The sequence below is a fragment of the Ascaphus truei genome, chromosome 9 (assembly GCF_040206685.1).
Source record: "Ascaphus truei isolate aAscTru1 chromosome 9, aAscTru1.hap1, whole genome shotgun sequence".
NCBI lineage: Eukaryota > Metazoa > Chordata > Amphibia > Anura > Ascaphidae > Ascaphus > Ascaphus truei.
This window is the reverse complement of record NC_134491.1, coordinates 51472572-51488154: the sequence shown is the minus strand read 5'-3', so window position 1 is coordinate 51488154 and position 15583 is coordinate 51472572. Positions and strand designations below refer to the sequence as shown.

Sequence of the window (15583 nt, the reverse complement as noted above, 5' to 3'; positions counted from 1 at the left end):
AAGCAATACCAGTGGATTCGGTTAAAGAATCTGGCATCGGGATCTTGTACTTACCTCCGCTAAATCCTTGATGTCTTTGTGGGATACATCGTATGTATCAAGTCTCTGAAGCTTGGGTATGTGATACAATACATGGGTAGCATAATTACAGAAAAGGCAGACAGGATTGGGGCTGTATTGTGGATCCTTAAGGCCCAAATCCTTCAAATTAGGCAATCTTGCTAAATTGGTGAGTTCCTAATAGAAAAATAGAAGAAAATGCATAAACAGGGAAAGCGAGTGTTCAAAACTACACTGCAAATGATCCCACTTCTACAAATATCTCCCACAAATTAAAAATGGGGCACACCTTATCCATATCTTCATGGAGGTTACTGAACATTATTTTTGTACTTGTACCTCTGGAATACCTTGGTTAAAAGTGTTAATTTTTTTCAATTACAAACCATTCTATTTGTATTCCAAATTCAGCAAACAATGAAAAAGCAGCGCACAGCCACGGGAGTCAGGATCACCAAAATTGAGCATAAAAAAAAAATCTCTTTATTCTTCAGACTGTGGTCAAAAGGAGACACCAAAGGCACTCCTACGCGTTTCGCACCCGGCTGGTGCTTTATCAAGGAGCTTTTTATTCAAAGGCTATATATCCTGTCCTGTAAAGCCTCTTTACAGACTTACATTTCTCCATGTATTTGCTTTGCCACAAATGCATTCATTTCATAAAAGATGACTGCTTGACCAGCTGAGGCTTTTCAAACATTCAACAATTGATAATATTTTTTTTAGGAAAACCACAGAGGTCAGGTGTCAGCAAGTCGCAGTGTTGTGGGGTATTGCATCCCTCGCTAGAGCGTGAGTTGTCATATAAGTCAGGGGTGCTCAACTCCCGTCCTCAAGACCCCCCCAAACAGGTCAGGTTCTAAGAATATCCCAGCTTCAGCACAGGTGGCCCTTGACTGCGCCACTAATTGAACCATCTGTGCTGAAGTAGGGATATCCTTAAAAGCTGACCTGTGGGGGAGTGGGGGGAGGGGGGGCTTGTGGTCTGGAATTGAGCACCACTGATATAAGTTAATGGCTTTTAACACTGGATTGGGGTGCGATACCCTGCATCGCGGCTTAGTGAATCTTGACAAAGAGGACAAAGAGGACAAAGAAGAGCTGAAGGAGCGGCTCCTTGTTACCTTGGGCAAGTCACTTTATCGCTGTGTACAAAATTAGATTGTAAGCTTTACAGGGTAGGGACTCGTGCCACTAAAATTCTATGTGCAGAGCTGCATATATTGGCCACTGTAACAGGGGACTTATCCCTGTTCACAAAGGTGCCTCTAATCCAGCAGTGTGGTGGTTAACTGCTGGTAGCAAATTAACTAGCACCACCTGCCTGATTACAGGTAGCAGAAAAAGCCTGCCTTTGAGACAGGAAGTGACTCCTCCTGAGCTCCCACATGGGCTGAAACAGGAAGGGACAGAGAGGTCTTGAGAGCTGTATACTGACAGCCAGACAACAAGACAACAAGGGGAGAAGACTTCTAAAACCTGAAAGCTGAAAGTGCCCTAGGACAAAAAGGCTATGCCAGGAGAGCAGAGAAGGATTCCCCCTACTGCTACCAGAGAGACAGATAAGCCTTTACTTCCTAAGACTGTTGTATATCTGCACATATCAAACTATATGTTTGGGGCTGGGAAACATGCTATTATTATTATTATTATTATTATTATAAAGGGAGTTCTGGACCGCATATGTTTACCTAGAAACACTCCCAAGTGGAGCAGAAGCTTTGTTTAACCACTTATTTGCATACGTTTGATGATTTTCATGTGTTAAAGAAGCAGGCGCAATAAAAGCCTTATTTTTAATTTCACCTTAAAAACAGTCTCCATTGCGTACCTCTGAACACGTCTCCTACATATGGTGTCAGAAGTGGGATTGAGGTGGCCGTTGAAGTTAAAAGGGGCCCGGAGATTGCCTGTGAAATTTTTGTTATGCTTTTTTGCCTACAAACAGTCTAAACAACTTGGAAAAAATAAATAAAACTCTCATGCAGCAGAGGCAGAGTTAAAGGTGTACACACCACTGAAACTTACACTGCTTTGAAACTTACAAAACCACAGATGGACTATTTGCACCAATCCCAAAAGGAGAGAGACTGCTGAAGCAGCTAAAACTTTATTTGCCTATCACAAAGCGTAATATGGTCATTGAAATAGGGGTTTTGCCTTCCAGACATAGTCAGGGTTCAAGAAGTGAGTCAGCCCTTAAAGGGATAGGTGTTTGTTGTTTCAAAAGTTTCGCTGAAGCAGTGAATACAGATGGTGACCCATGAGTGGTACTGATTTTGCAAATAAAGGTTGCCACACCGCATAGGGCTACCAGCTGTGAATGGAGTATATGCCGAAAAGTGTGAAAATTGATACAAAGACTGTGCTGAAGCAGGGGTATTTTTAGCAAACAACTGCTGAGTGTAAAATTGCCCTATAAAGGAAAGGTATTTCAAAGCCAATTGCTGAGTGTTGAGCCACCCTGCCGGGAATTAAAGAAATAGTCCACTGCAAAGAAGGTTTTTCTGCAAGTAAAAATCTGCCTATATACTGTATATCTGGGAAGAAAACAGATACCCAAAGGTGAGACTGAAAATTACTGAACTCAGGCAGAAAACCAAATTCTGTTGCTGAAGCGTAGGGATTGCACCTAGAAAATAAATGGTGTATAGCAAATAGACTTTTTTTTTACCTAGCAACTGCACATTTTGTATACCTGATAAAAGAAAATGCATGCACAGCACTGCTGATATTGAAAAAAAAAAAAAATTACCCAAGAAAGAAAAGTCTACGGTGATGCCTGTGAGAGCTGCGACCTCTACACGCAGGATATGCCCACCTGTAGAACTACCACAATTGGGGGTTCTAGCAAATACAGTGGCAACAGCTGCAATAGCGCCTCCTGAGGTCAGGAAGAAAATGACGCCTAAAAATGGAGGACAAGATGCGGCGTTCCTGTAATGAACCCTACCCCACGGAAGAGTGGCCCTTCCAGTCCAATAAAGAGGAAGACATCTCTTACGGGGAACCCAAACCGAGTCACACCCACAAAACACCCCAAGAATGGTGGGGGTGCCTGAACTCGGCACGAATAGAAAAGACCGCTCCCTTTGATGACGAATATGATCAGCAGGAGACAGAGCGGGAGCAGTGGATCACCGAATATTTCTGTCAGCTAAAGCAGCTGCAAGAAAAGCCTGGCGTATATAATGAAACTGCTAAAACTTCAAATGAAGATGAAGACCCCAGTATCCCTGAAGGGACGGTGTCATCCAAATCAAAAAGGAAGAAAAAGAAAAGCGGTTCTTCACTTACCGTGGAACTAACAGACACGTCCGCAGATCCTGTGGAGAAAAAGGGGGACCGAGTTGCCCTGCAGCCTAGAGAAAATGGAGAATTCGTCCCCCGGTTAACCGAATATTCAGAGGGCCCAAGGCAGAAGTCGTGTACCCCAAAGGAGTGTCTGTCCGGTGCCAACAGTGAGGAACCCTCAACCAACCATCCCAGGGAAGTGGAGCCGGAACCAGTGAGTGACGATCCCTTGACCAGCCCTGAAGACGCCCTGAAAATTGCCAGGCATGACTGTGATCTGCTCTGTGAAGAATTGGAAAGGGAAAAAAATAATAATGCTGAGCTACAGAAGACTGTGCTCGCAATTTACTCTGCGGCCAAGACTGAATTGGAGGATCTCAAGACTGAGCTAGATACTGCAAAGGCTACTATTTCCGCCATGGATGTAAAGCAGAGCCAGTCTGACAAAATGATGGCTACGCTAAAGCGGAAGTATGAGGAGGCACTGAAGCAGATGACAGTCTTCCAGCAAGAGGTTCACACTCTGCGCATAGAGTTGAATGTCTCACGACAGGAGGTCAACAGTGGCCGGATAGAAGTGGACGTAGCTCAGAAAGAGGTTCAGACACTCCACAGAGCACTGGATGCCTCACATCATGAGACCAACAGCTGCCGCACAGACCTGGAAGTTTCCAGAAAGGAACTACACAGTCTCACTGAGGAGCTGGACATTTCAAGGAAAACTATTCTACATCTTAACTTAGATCTCAAAGTCTCTCAGAAGGAGCTTCAGAACTTAAACCTGGAGATGGAAGTTTCACGCCAGGAGACAGCCCGCCTCCAACCAGATGTGCAAAAATGGAAGGTGGACTGCAAGGAAGCCCTGAATAGTACAGAGACTGAAAAAAGAGAAAATTTAAGATTAAAAAAAGAAAATTCTGAGTTGACAGAATACGTCAAGGGAAAGAATGAAGAGCTGCAGGCTCTTAAAGAAATAAATAAACTTTTGAAAGAGGAAATGTTTGAAGCAGAGCACCGACTGCAGAACCAACTGCAAGGTCTGCATACACACCTCCAGTATGCTGAGGAGAAGCAGCAAACGCTGCAGGAAGAAAAGCTGCAGGCTGCTAAAGAGGTACAAGCGCTGCAGGAACGTCTGAATACCCAGTACGTCCCCACAGAGCAGTATGAGGAGCTAAAGGCCACGCTGCATGTCTTCAGAGCATCATTGGAGGCGGAGCTTCGATACCAGGTGACTCTGTATGAGAGGGAGCGTGAGAAGGCTCAGAAACTGGAGCAAGAGCTGGAGAGACAGAGAGACTGTTCCATTCCCTTGAGTCAGTACACCAAGGAGGAAACAGACGCAGCGGCAACCTTGACAACAAAAATTACGGAGCTCCAGAATATGAAGGAGACTCTAATACAGCCACCTAAGAAAGCACTAGCCAAACCTACAGCTGCCCAACAGGCAACAAACAGAGGTAGGAGTGCAGAATCAAAACCAGAAGAATCCTTAGCTGAGGAAGGTGAAAAAATAGGACGTTCTCTGGAAAAGGAGGTGGAGGTGCAACTCAGTCCCAAAGAAGGTGAACTGGCGACTCAGTGGTGTGGAGAAGAGCAGAAAACTCTAAGGGCTAGTCCTAACTGCTCTACAACTGTTGCCATACTTTGTCTATAAAAAGAGGAGTGCCCGACGCAACAGAAATCTCATGACCGCGCACGCGATAAAAAGACTTTACGTGGAAAAAGTCCTCCTAGACGACTGAGGAGTGCTGATCTCAAGCACCTTCGGGAGGAGACAAAAATAAACTGGAGAAAGGGCTCCAATCCCAGCGGGACAGAGGGTTCTCTTCCTCCATCCACTCTCATTCAAGTCACAGAAAGATCTCGAATGAGAGTGGAAGGATGGGCTTTGGCCGTGGTAAGCCCGAGCTTCCCACAAACAGGGGAGGTATGTAACAGGGGACTTATCCCTGTTCACAAAGGTGCCTCTAATCCAGCAGTGTGGTGGTTAACTGCTGGTAGCAAATTAACTAGCACCACCTGCCTGATTACAGGTAGCAGAAAAAGCCTGCCTTTGAGACAGGAAGTGACTCCTCCTGAGCTCCCACATGGGCTGAAACAGGAAGGGACAGAGAGGTCTTGAGAGCTGTATACTGACAGCCAGACAACAAGACAACAAGACAACAAGGGGAGAAGACTTCTAAAACCTGAAAGCTGAAAGTGCCTTAGGACAAAAAGGCTATGCCAGAAGAGCAGAGAAGGATTCCCCCTACTGCTACCAGAGAGACAGATAAGCCTTTACTTCCTAAGACTGTTGTATATCTGCACATATCAAACTATATGTTTGGGGCTGGGAAACATGCTATTATTATTATTATTATTATAAAGGGAGTTCTGGACCGCATATGTTTACCTAGAAACACTCCCAAGTGGAGCAGAAGCTTTGTTTAACCACTTATTTGCATACGTTTGATGATTTTCATGTGTTAAAGAAGCAGGCACAATAAAAGCCTTATTTTTAATTTCACCTTAAAAACAGTCTCCATTGCGTACCTCTGAACACGTCTCCTACAGCCACCTTCTAAGGCTTTGTCCCCACTGGCGCTGAGCGCGCTCATGCTTGGAGAGATCTCCAAGCATGAGCGCCGGGTGTACTTAAAATTTTCGCATGCGCTCGCGGGGGGAGACGCTGCAGGGGAAGCTGAGCGCGCTAGAAAGTTTAAAACATTTGTTTATCTAAGCGCCAATGAGCGTGTGTGCCCGCGCATACACACGCCCGCATCGTGTGAGCGGAGACGTGTGTGTGTATATATATATATAAATATATATATACAAAGGCAGATGTCACTCGCAATAAAGGTAGAAAGCCGGTGCTTGTCCCATATAATATTGAATAAAACGTAGATTCCTTACCATGCAGACCAGGAGTCCAAGACCACGCAGCAAGAACCGAGACAGCACTCAGATTGATATCAAATATAAATGTTTTGAAAAAAAAGGCACATACAACCGACGTTTCGGTCCTGAAGCACTCCCTTGAGAAAGGTCCTGTTTCAGGACCGAAACGTCGGTTGTATGTGCCTTTTTTTTCAAAACATTTATATTTGATATCAATCTGAGTGCTGTCTCGGTTCTTGCTGCGTGGTCTTGGATTACTGGTCTGCCTGGTAAGGAATCTACGTATATATATATATACACACATACACACACACACAAGTCACCTCGCCAAGCCCCGCCCACTCAGCGCTAGCGGGGACGCAGCCTCAGGCCGCGCTTATAGTGCCGGCGACGTCGCCCAAAAACAAATACATTGCTGCTCCCGCATGCGCTTATAGTGCACGCGACGGCGACGAGTGACGTCGCGAAAATCTGAAGCCGGCAAAATTTGATTTTTCAAGGGCCGTCGCGTCATGCAAATCAAATTGCCGGAATCCCGCAACCCCGCCGCCCTGCGGAACATAGCTTTCGCCGGTGGCAACGGGTGACGTCACCCACCGTGTTGCCATCGCCAACCACGGCACTATAGGCACGGCCTAAGGCTGAGTCCATGCTGCCGAAGACTGCGCGGAGGCGACCACGTGCGGCACGATCACATTGCCTTAAAGGCATTGATCGCGCCCATAGACCGCGCTGACGCGACAGCAGGAAGGGGCGCGCGTTGCGCGAGGAATCAATTGAAACTGATTTCTCGGCGCGACTGGCAGGTCACGTGAGCGGTTCGCCCAATGAGGGCGAACCAGCTCTGTGACGTCACAGACACGTCCCCCAACGGCACGTCTACCATGTCCGAAAAACGCACCCGCTTCCCGCGGGTGACGTCACGGACGCGCAAAGGCTGTATGGACCTGGCCTTAGTCAAGCTGTAGATTCGAAACAAAAGGGCTTATTCTATATTCGCCTAAGCTGCCGATAAGGCTGATTTTGGCAGAAATTCCTTATTGTAGTCTAAAGGGAATTCCAGCTGAGAATGGCCTGCTAGATGTTATTGTTCTTTGTCTATTTTATCAAGCAAATTGACAACTCATATTCATGGAATACCTTGAAGGAAGATATTTTATTTCCAGATAGATTCAATTGCTCAAGTTCTACGTTTGGATCCAAGCACTGCCCTGCAAAAAGAAAGAAAAGAAAGATTAGATAAAAGATTTGCATTTTGTTGTGACTTGTTTATACTGATCGCTTACTTGTCAACTCACTTTATTACTGCTTTCCCGCTGATTAAATAGCTGCTTTAATCTAGCTGAAAACCTTTTACCTGACAACCCTACGCAGTGTATATCACTTGACTGTCAAGATTATGCCTGCTAAGCGCGTGGGGCAAATGTATCAAGTCAAAAGTGGAGCACTTCTGGGGTAAAGAAACAAGCCTTTTTTCTTTGATAATTTGGAACAATTAATTTGCAGACTTGCTCACATTTTGCTCTGATACATTGTGCTATTACCTTCAAATGTACTAACAAAAAAAAAATCTATTTTTATGTTTAATAAATAAACACGGCTAAACACCTGAAGCAATTCTAGGGAAAAGCTTTAATAAAACATATTCTAACTTCTTAAATCCATTCAATGAACCATATTGCCATATGGATAGACACTGCGCATGGTAAAACTTTGAAGTATAAATGCAGTTTTCCTTGTCCGCACTTTGGAGTAATTTGATCAGATTTCTTCTCCATTCAAAGGTTGCATTGATACAATCAATAATCATTCCAAAACGGGTCACCATAAATATGATAAATGTTTTGAAATACAGTGTGCAGTCAAACACAGGATGTTTTATTAAATATATAACATATTATGAATCCTAGATGGGAAGCAGGGCATCTCCCGAGCTGAACTGCGTTAACCTCAGCTCTGGGGGCCCCCCCGCTCCCTGAGATACGTACAGCTGAATGCAATGCCGGTATCATGTGTATTTAAAGACCCCGCGACATGCGCGGTCAGGAGAAAGCCGCAAGGGATGACGCTGCACCTTCCTATTGGACCGCGGGACCTTTAAACAGACATTTTCTGTGCCCAGCACCGACAACCCCTTCAAATGGATGTATCTCTGGAGGCAGGGAGTCCCCGGAGCTGGAATCAACGAAATTGAGCTACTTCAAACCTAGTTTTTTTTTTTTAAAAAGGAAGGTAAAGTCAATTTAAAGAGAATATATGCTGCAGTTTTTCGTGAAAGCAAAAAACCCTAATCGTCTGTAAAGCAAGATTTCTGGAAAACAGCCCGATTACAATTGCGAGTGAAACCTTATCAAATTCTGCAAATGGTGGTTTTCATGGAATGCTAGGTCGCCCAATAATTATATACACACAGTTGTGCAGACTTAATAAGACACTGTTTTACCACATTGGTTGTTTGCTGTAGTTGGGATTAAATGGACTGTGTCATTAAAGCGAGAAAGCTAATTGAATTTAGAACACAATCTCTGCATTGCTATGTTTACATACCTATTGATTGTATCAAGTTGCCAGCAAGATTAAGCTCTTTTAAATTCTGCATCGTGCTCAATCCCTGTAAGAAAACAAACATTTGTTTTTGATAAATGAAGAACAAGAAACTAAATAGCAGGAATGGGATAAGATTTTTTTATGACACTGTTTATCTGCTCGTGTGGTTCATGAATCCCATGTTGCTTAAAGGCGTAATCCCTTAGGCTGCATCCATGGTGCCCGCGCGATCGCGTCACGCTCACCTGTAGCGAAACACAGCCTCTAGGATTGTGCAACAGGGGCCGTGCCGGGAGGCAGTTCGCCCTCATTGGCTGAACTGCGCACATGACCCGACTGTCACGCGAAAAAATGACATTTATTTGAGTCCTCGCGTGCTGCCTGCCTCGTCGTGCTCGCGCGGCCAGCTCATTGCCTTACGGCATTTTGATTGCTTGCGCGGTCGCGCTTACCATGGACGCGGCCTTCGGACCAACGTTAACTAATTTCAGTAACATGTTAAGCAGCAGTCCAAGCTGCCTTTTAGAGAAAAAATCCCTTTAATATGTGCATCAATACAATCCACACACTGATAAGTAATTAGCTAAGTTGCAGATCGATCGGCGAAAATTCAGCTCGGGGGTTCTCTAAATGGCTGTCAGTGTAGCAGAAGAGGACCAAAGATACACAGTTCTGTGGCGAAGATCATGTGACCAGGCAGTCACTAGATACAATTGGTGCACTGCTAGAGAGCAGGCAGGGCTCAAAAAGGGGTGTGCCAGAGCATGTTTCAGAAGAGGAAGGGGATGTGACGTTGTAAATGGTTACTATAGAAACAAAAAAATGCTTGTTACATTATAGTACATTAAAAATGTCATTCAGAGTACCCCTATAAGCGTATGCCTGCCATATTACACCTCTTTTCAGCACAGCCTGGGTTGAAGAAGTACATAGCCAGTAACCCTACTAACAGACAGCTGTTTCAAGCTCTGCGTAATAATAGCAACATCACAATAGTCAGTCACCGAGTTGTAAAATAGTACTTGTAGCAGATACTACACCATGTTCTTACCTGTATTGTTTCAATTTGATTATCATTCAGCCATAACACTTCCAACTTCGTTAGACTTTCCACAGCTTCAATTATAGCAATACTGTTATGATAAAGATAAAGTTTTTCCAACTGTGGGCAGTGATGGAGACCTTCAATCTTCTGCAGGGAAAAATTACTCAATGAGCCAAAAATACCACAGGTTCATCATGATGGGCATGTGCAACGTGGAAGACAAGATTCCATTCTCTCTATATATTAGGCGCTTAATCAAGTCAGTGGGAGTCTTGAATAATCCGCGGGTGCCCCTATTCAGAATGCTGTGAAGCCACTTCCCAAGGCTGGAGAAGAGGCAATCCAAGCACTTATTTGTTTTACATAGGATTGAAGCAGGGGGTCTCTGTAGCTGAACTCCATTAATTTTAGCACCTGGTAACCCCTGCTTCAAGAGATACTTAACTACGAAGGGGGTGCCGGTATCTCTCGGCTTTTTTTAAACCTCCGCAACACATAGGTCCATAGGAAGCAGACGCTGATGACGTCACAGCTTTCTATTGGCCCGCAGGGCGTGGGAGCTTTGAAAAGCGGCCATAGGCTTCGTCCCCCGGTAGCCGCGGCTGCGTGCCGCACACAAAGTACAGCCCTTTATGGGACAGGCCCCAGTTGGCGTGTGTGCGTGCACGCACAAAACGCGATGCGCGACAACCATTGCCAAAAGACAAGATTTTAGCGTTTTTGCGTAGCGGACGAGCATTGGCCATGTCACGGCGGCGTTTCAGCCAATCAGGGCAAACCAGCCACGTGACGTCATGGCTGCGCCCCCGCCACGCCTCCCCCTGCTCTACTCAAGACGTGTGTGCCCATCGCTACCCCTAGACCGCAGCTTAAACTGGTGCATGCGCCGTCAGGCGCTCTGACTCGCACGTGCACGCAGTGACTGGGGCCAAAGCCTTAAATCTGAAACCTGCTACCCAGCCGGAGCGGCTACCGGCTCCCCCTCCAGAAGCAGAGGGTCCCCGAAACTGACATTAATGGGGTTCAGCTCCGCAGAGCCCTTGCTTCAATCCAGCGGGAAAAAAAAAAGAAATGCGCTTGGATTGCTTCTTTAAAAGAATGGGACCAAAATCTCCAGAAGCAGCTTTACAACCTATGGAATAAGAGCCTTAGAGTGTTATTTAACTTGACGCTGGTAAAGTACACTACCGCCATAAAAAAATATGCACTGAGTTCCGAGGAAAAGGCAATGTATTGGAATTGCTGAAAGTTTAAGTCAAGTGTTAAAGTCTGTCCCAACTTGTTGATCCAGAGAATAATCTGATTGACAATTCTTCGAGTCAGGAAGGAATTTATTTTCCCCTTATGAGATATATCATTAGATGATATGACACTGGGTTTTTCGTTTGCCTTCCCCTGGATTAATGTACCGTAAGTACGGATATAGGATAAAGTATCTGTCGTCTAAATTTAGCATTTAGCATTGATGGACGTATGTCTTTTTTCAACCTCATCTAGTATGTAAATATGTAACTTCCTAAGAATTTGGTTCAGTACTGGACCTGGGGTTCTGGCATCTGAGAAATGTAAAAGGAGTCTCGCATATCTTGTACCTTCAAAATTAGGTTTCACTTACCGTTAAGTGGCACTCAGTAACCCAAAGCTCCTCAAGCAATGGACATGACTCCAGGCCAACAACATTTTGAATATTTTGCCGAACAAGAATGAGGACTGTCAAATTTGGGAAATAAGATAGTCCCACCATCTTGGGATAACCGGAAAAAAACATTTCCAGTATTTTTGCTGCTGGTCCATCTTGATTGATCTTCTCAAAATTTAAACCATTGCACACACACTGAAAGTTAAACCAAAAAAAAAAAAAAAAGCTTACTATTAACCATATCTTCCTATGGAATAATCAAGGTTTTGCAACAAATAAACAGAGGTCTAACACAATGACTTAAAGTAAACCATTGCAAACCTGTCATTGTACTGGGCTCTCAAGCACACTTTTAAAGAAAGAGACCTTTGGTAGATCGAGGCATCTAGTAACAGTACAATAGAGCAGTGTTTTTCACTCTCATATTTGTCAATTCCTTGGCCCTTCCTAAAATCTAGCATGACTGGGGTTCCCCAAGGACAATTTTGAAAAACCCTGCAATAAAGTGTGCCATATTGCTCTTAACTGACACCCTAACATTTCAAACAACTGCAGTGAGGAAAAGCACGACAAAAAAATAATAATAATAATAATATTAAAAAAAAAATAATAATAATAATAAATATATATATATATATATATATATTTCTGTTACCGCTTCCATTATTAACTACCATTGCATAGAACAGCCTATAGAAAGTATAGGTTTGAGTTCGAGCGATCGGTGTGTTTCAGGGGAATAGATCTTCCAATTACTGAGAGAAAATAACCAGTTGCCTTTCTTTATCTGAAAACATATTGATTTGTTGGGGCGGTGGAGTACACTGACTGTGTGAGTAACGTAACAAATCATTTAAAAACAGACAGTGAAAGTTATGAAGTGTATCCCCATTAACCTGATGGTACTTTCTGCATCATTATTGTTTTCTCAAAGTCCTTTTCTAGCGGGTTTAAATATATTTGAACCCAAAACCTACTTGAAACCAAAGCACATAAAATCAATTTAATTTGTGATATTTTTCTGTTTTAGATTGAGGCAATATTCTTCTTACACAAAAGAAAAAAAGATACTTACCAGCTCTTTAATAATTTCCTCTGAATTCAGGTTTTCACTTGAAATCATTTTCAAAGCATCAGTACATAATAGTCATCCTAACATTTCTGTCTTGAATAAAAATAACACAAACAAAGAAGTTATACATGATGCATGTAACATTGTAATTATTTTACGCCTTCAGTACTGGAGTTAACTATACATTTATTTAAGGTTCTCCAGAATGAGAGTGATTTTGAATTGCAGCCCCTGCCTTTGTGGAGAAAATAATCTTACAAAACAGTAGTAAGGCTAAGGCCCCGCTCCCAGAGTCAGCGCGCCCGCACTGCAGACAGGCGGGGCGCTGACATACACAGACCGCGATATGCGGTCTGTAGGGAGCGGGAGCCGGAGCGGGAAGTGGGCGGGAGTGGGAGGCTTAAGCGGGAGGGGGGGCGTGGCTTGAGCAGAGGGACCCGCTACTCTCCCCCCCTCCCTCCACGGCTCGGGCTGCTGATTGAAGGTAAGTAAAGCAACACACACACACAGACAGAGGCAGGCACTCACGCATTCAGGCACACACATACACACACACAGACAGGCACTCACGCTGCTTTCACTCCACACTCCTCCCCGCTCCCCGAAGCCTCTCCTCCTCCTGAAGCCTCCCCTCCCCATTGGCTCACTACCACACCACGTGACGCGTCAACGCTAGGGATCACCATTCTCTTGTATCCCATAGCGGCTGACGCGCCACAGCGTGTAGTAAGCTGTGCAGCCAGGGGGGACCGGCTCCGCAGGATTCCCCTGCTGGTGGGGAACTCGCGTGTGGCCACTGCGCTCGGTGGCGCGGACAGCCACACGCGAGTTCCCCACCAGCAGGGGAATCCTGCGGAGCCGGTCCCCCCTGGCTGCACAGCTTACTACACGCTGTGGCGCGTCAGCCGCTATGGGATACAAGAGAATGGTGATCCCTAGCGTTGACGCGTCACGTGGTGTGGCTGTGAGCCAATGAGGAAGGGAGGCTTCGGGAGGAGGAGAGGCTTCAGGGAGCGGGGAGGAGTGTGGAGTGAAAGCAGCGTGAGTGCCTGTCTGTGTGCGTGCCTGTGTGTGTGTATGTGTGTGCCTGAGTGCGTGAGTGCCTGCCTCTGTCTGTGTGTGTGTGTGTGTTGCTTTACTTACCTTCAATCAGCAGCCCGAGCAGTGGAGGGAGGGGGGGGGGAGAGTAGCGGGTCCCTACGCACAAGCCACGCCCCCCCTCCCGCTCAAGCCTCCCACTCCCGCCCACCTCCCACTCCCGCTCCCTACAGACCGCATATCGCGGTCTGTGTATGTCAGGGCCTTAGCCTAACTCTCAGGATGAAGCACACGACAGAGTTAGCCATCTACCCAATTTGTGGCTGCCCAACTGAAAGAGTAATGGTAGTACATGCAGTTGGACACCAGATGGCTCTATTAGGAGATCCCACTGAAAATAAATTACAATTATTCCCTTCAGGTTGAATGAACATTAGTTCAGGTATATCTAAACTTTATGCAAACGGTGTGTGTGTGTGTGTATAAATGTTATGCATAATGTAAACATGACATCACGTTCCATATCCCACCATTCCTATACTGATATTGAACATTAGTTTGATGTATGTGCACATCTAATTCTACTAAATGTGGGTGCACTTTCTAAACCCCATTTTTCAAAAGGCATATGATGCAAGAACAGTAAGGTGTGCTTTATACAATATTAATCCCATTTATGTAAAAAAAAAAAAAAGGTAGAAAGGCATGATTGTAAATACAATAGTGTAACCAGCACCAGTTCCCAAATATTCCACCTGAGGAAGGGAGATTCCAAAACGTTGTGCGTTTGCAATCTGTTGTGTGTACGAGTTTATTAGAATAGTGCTGCAACCAAAGATATCCTGCTGTCATTATTCCATGCATATTTTTTTTTAAATAAAAATTAAAGGTACAATTACAAAAATGTGTTGTTGCCTTAATACAGGGCTGTTAAAAAAAAGGCACACACACACACCTTATTATACACACACTTACAAACCCCCTTATTATACACACACTTAGCCCCCTTATTATATACACACTCACACAAATACACAGCCGCCCTACAAATTAGTTGGAATTTAGGGTTTGTAGGTAAAGAAAATACCCATCGATGTTTCATGGAATCATTCTGCCCTCTTGGTCTCAGAATGAATAAGGAGACCTCTGAGTTTGTTGGGGCCAGTTGGGAGATGGCATCCTATTTAGATAATGATCGAGTGACAACATTGTGTATCACTACATTGCAATAACTCCACTGGGACTAAAGGGTTAACAGGGCAGCGGCCTGAGCGTGGGGTGTCCGGCGCGCTGTGTGTCCTGAGTGGTGTGTGTCCTGCGCGTTGTGTCTTGCACCGTGTGTGTCCTGCACCGTGTGTGTCCTGCGCGTTGTGTCCTGCGCGCTGTGTGTCCTGCGCACGGTGTGTCCTGAGCGCTGTGTCCGGCGCAGCTCTGCTTACATATCCCTAGTCTCTGCTCTGAGAGATGTCCGGCTGCATATCGGGGTTACGTTCCTCCGGTGGCTTCGCCCCGGGGTCTCCGCACAGCGGCCCGGTCACCTCCTCACTCCGGACACACTGGGCCCCGGACACCGGCTCAAGCCGCCGCGCTTGTCAACACCTTGTGTACGTCCGCTCGCTCTTCCGTAACCTAGGAGACCGTTGCCATGAGAGCACGTCATACCCCAGGACAGCCAGAGAGACTACAATCCGACTGGCGTTCAATCACGTGTTCTAAAGGCCGGCCAATCACAGGAGTCCTCTGCAGGGCATGGAGGTGTGTGCTAACCCTTCTTGTCAGTCATGTCCTTGTCCTCAGGCAGTGAGGACCCGTACACTGCAGTGTGACATGGGAAACCCTGAGCTCCAGTATCTCCTGCATTCAATACTCCACTTGATATTCTTTAACCATGTATCTTTCACTCCTCCTATACAAAACACATGCAGGAAATACAATATTTGGTCAAAAATACACAAAAAAGTCACTGTGAATTTCCAGTACCATTTTCTTTAGGATAAACATTACAAGC

The 15583-nt window shown here is 45.3% G+C and overlaps 1 protein-coding gene across 13 annotated transcripts in view; it reads right to left on the bottom strand.

Annotated features, from left to right (window-relative positions):
• Positions 1 to 15230, bottom strand: part of LRRC9 (leucine rich repeat containing 9) — a 75369-nt gene extending 60139 nt beyond the window's left edge. For 9 of the 13 annotated variants that reach the window (XR_012803906.1, XR_012803907.1, XR_012803908.1 and 6 more), the window contains exons 1-7: positions 15015 to 15230; positions 12541 to 12630; positions 11442 to 11660; positions 9833 to 9973; positions 8782 to 8845; positions 7375 to 7445; positions 55 to 237 (exon numbers count right to left, since the gene is read on the bottom strand). Coding sequence is in view for 2 of the 13 variants with exons in the window: in XM_075614812.1 (XP_075470927.1) it covers positions 55 to 237; positions 7375 to 7445; positions 8782 to 8845; positions 9833 to 9973; positions 11442 to 11660; positions 12541 to 12588 (726 nt within the window). In the remaining 11 variants the exon portion in view is untranslated. Of the gene's footprint in view, positions 1 to 54; positions 238 to 7374; positions 7446 to 8781; positions 8846 to 9832; positions 9974 to 11441; positions 11661 to 12540; positions 12631 to 14662; positions 14963 to 15014 lie in introns of those variants that run through there. The other 4 variants (XR_012803913.1, XR_012803916.1, XR_012803914.1 and 1 more) reach the window with 4 other exon arrangements.
• Positions 15231 to 15583: the final 353 nt, after the last annotated feature.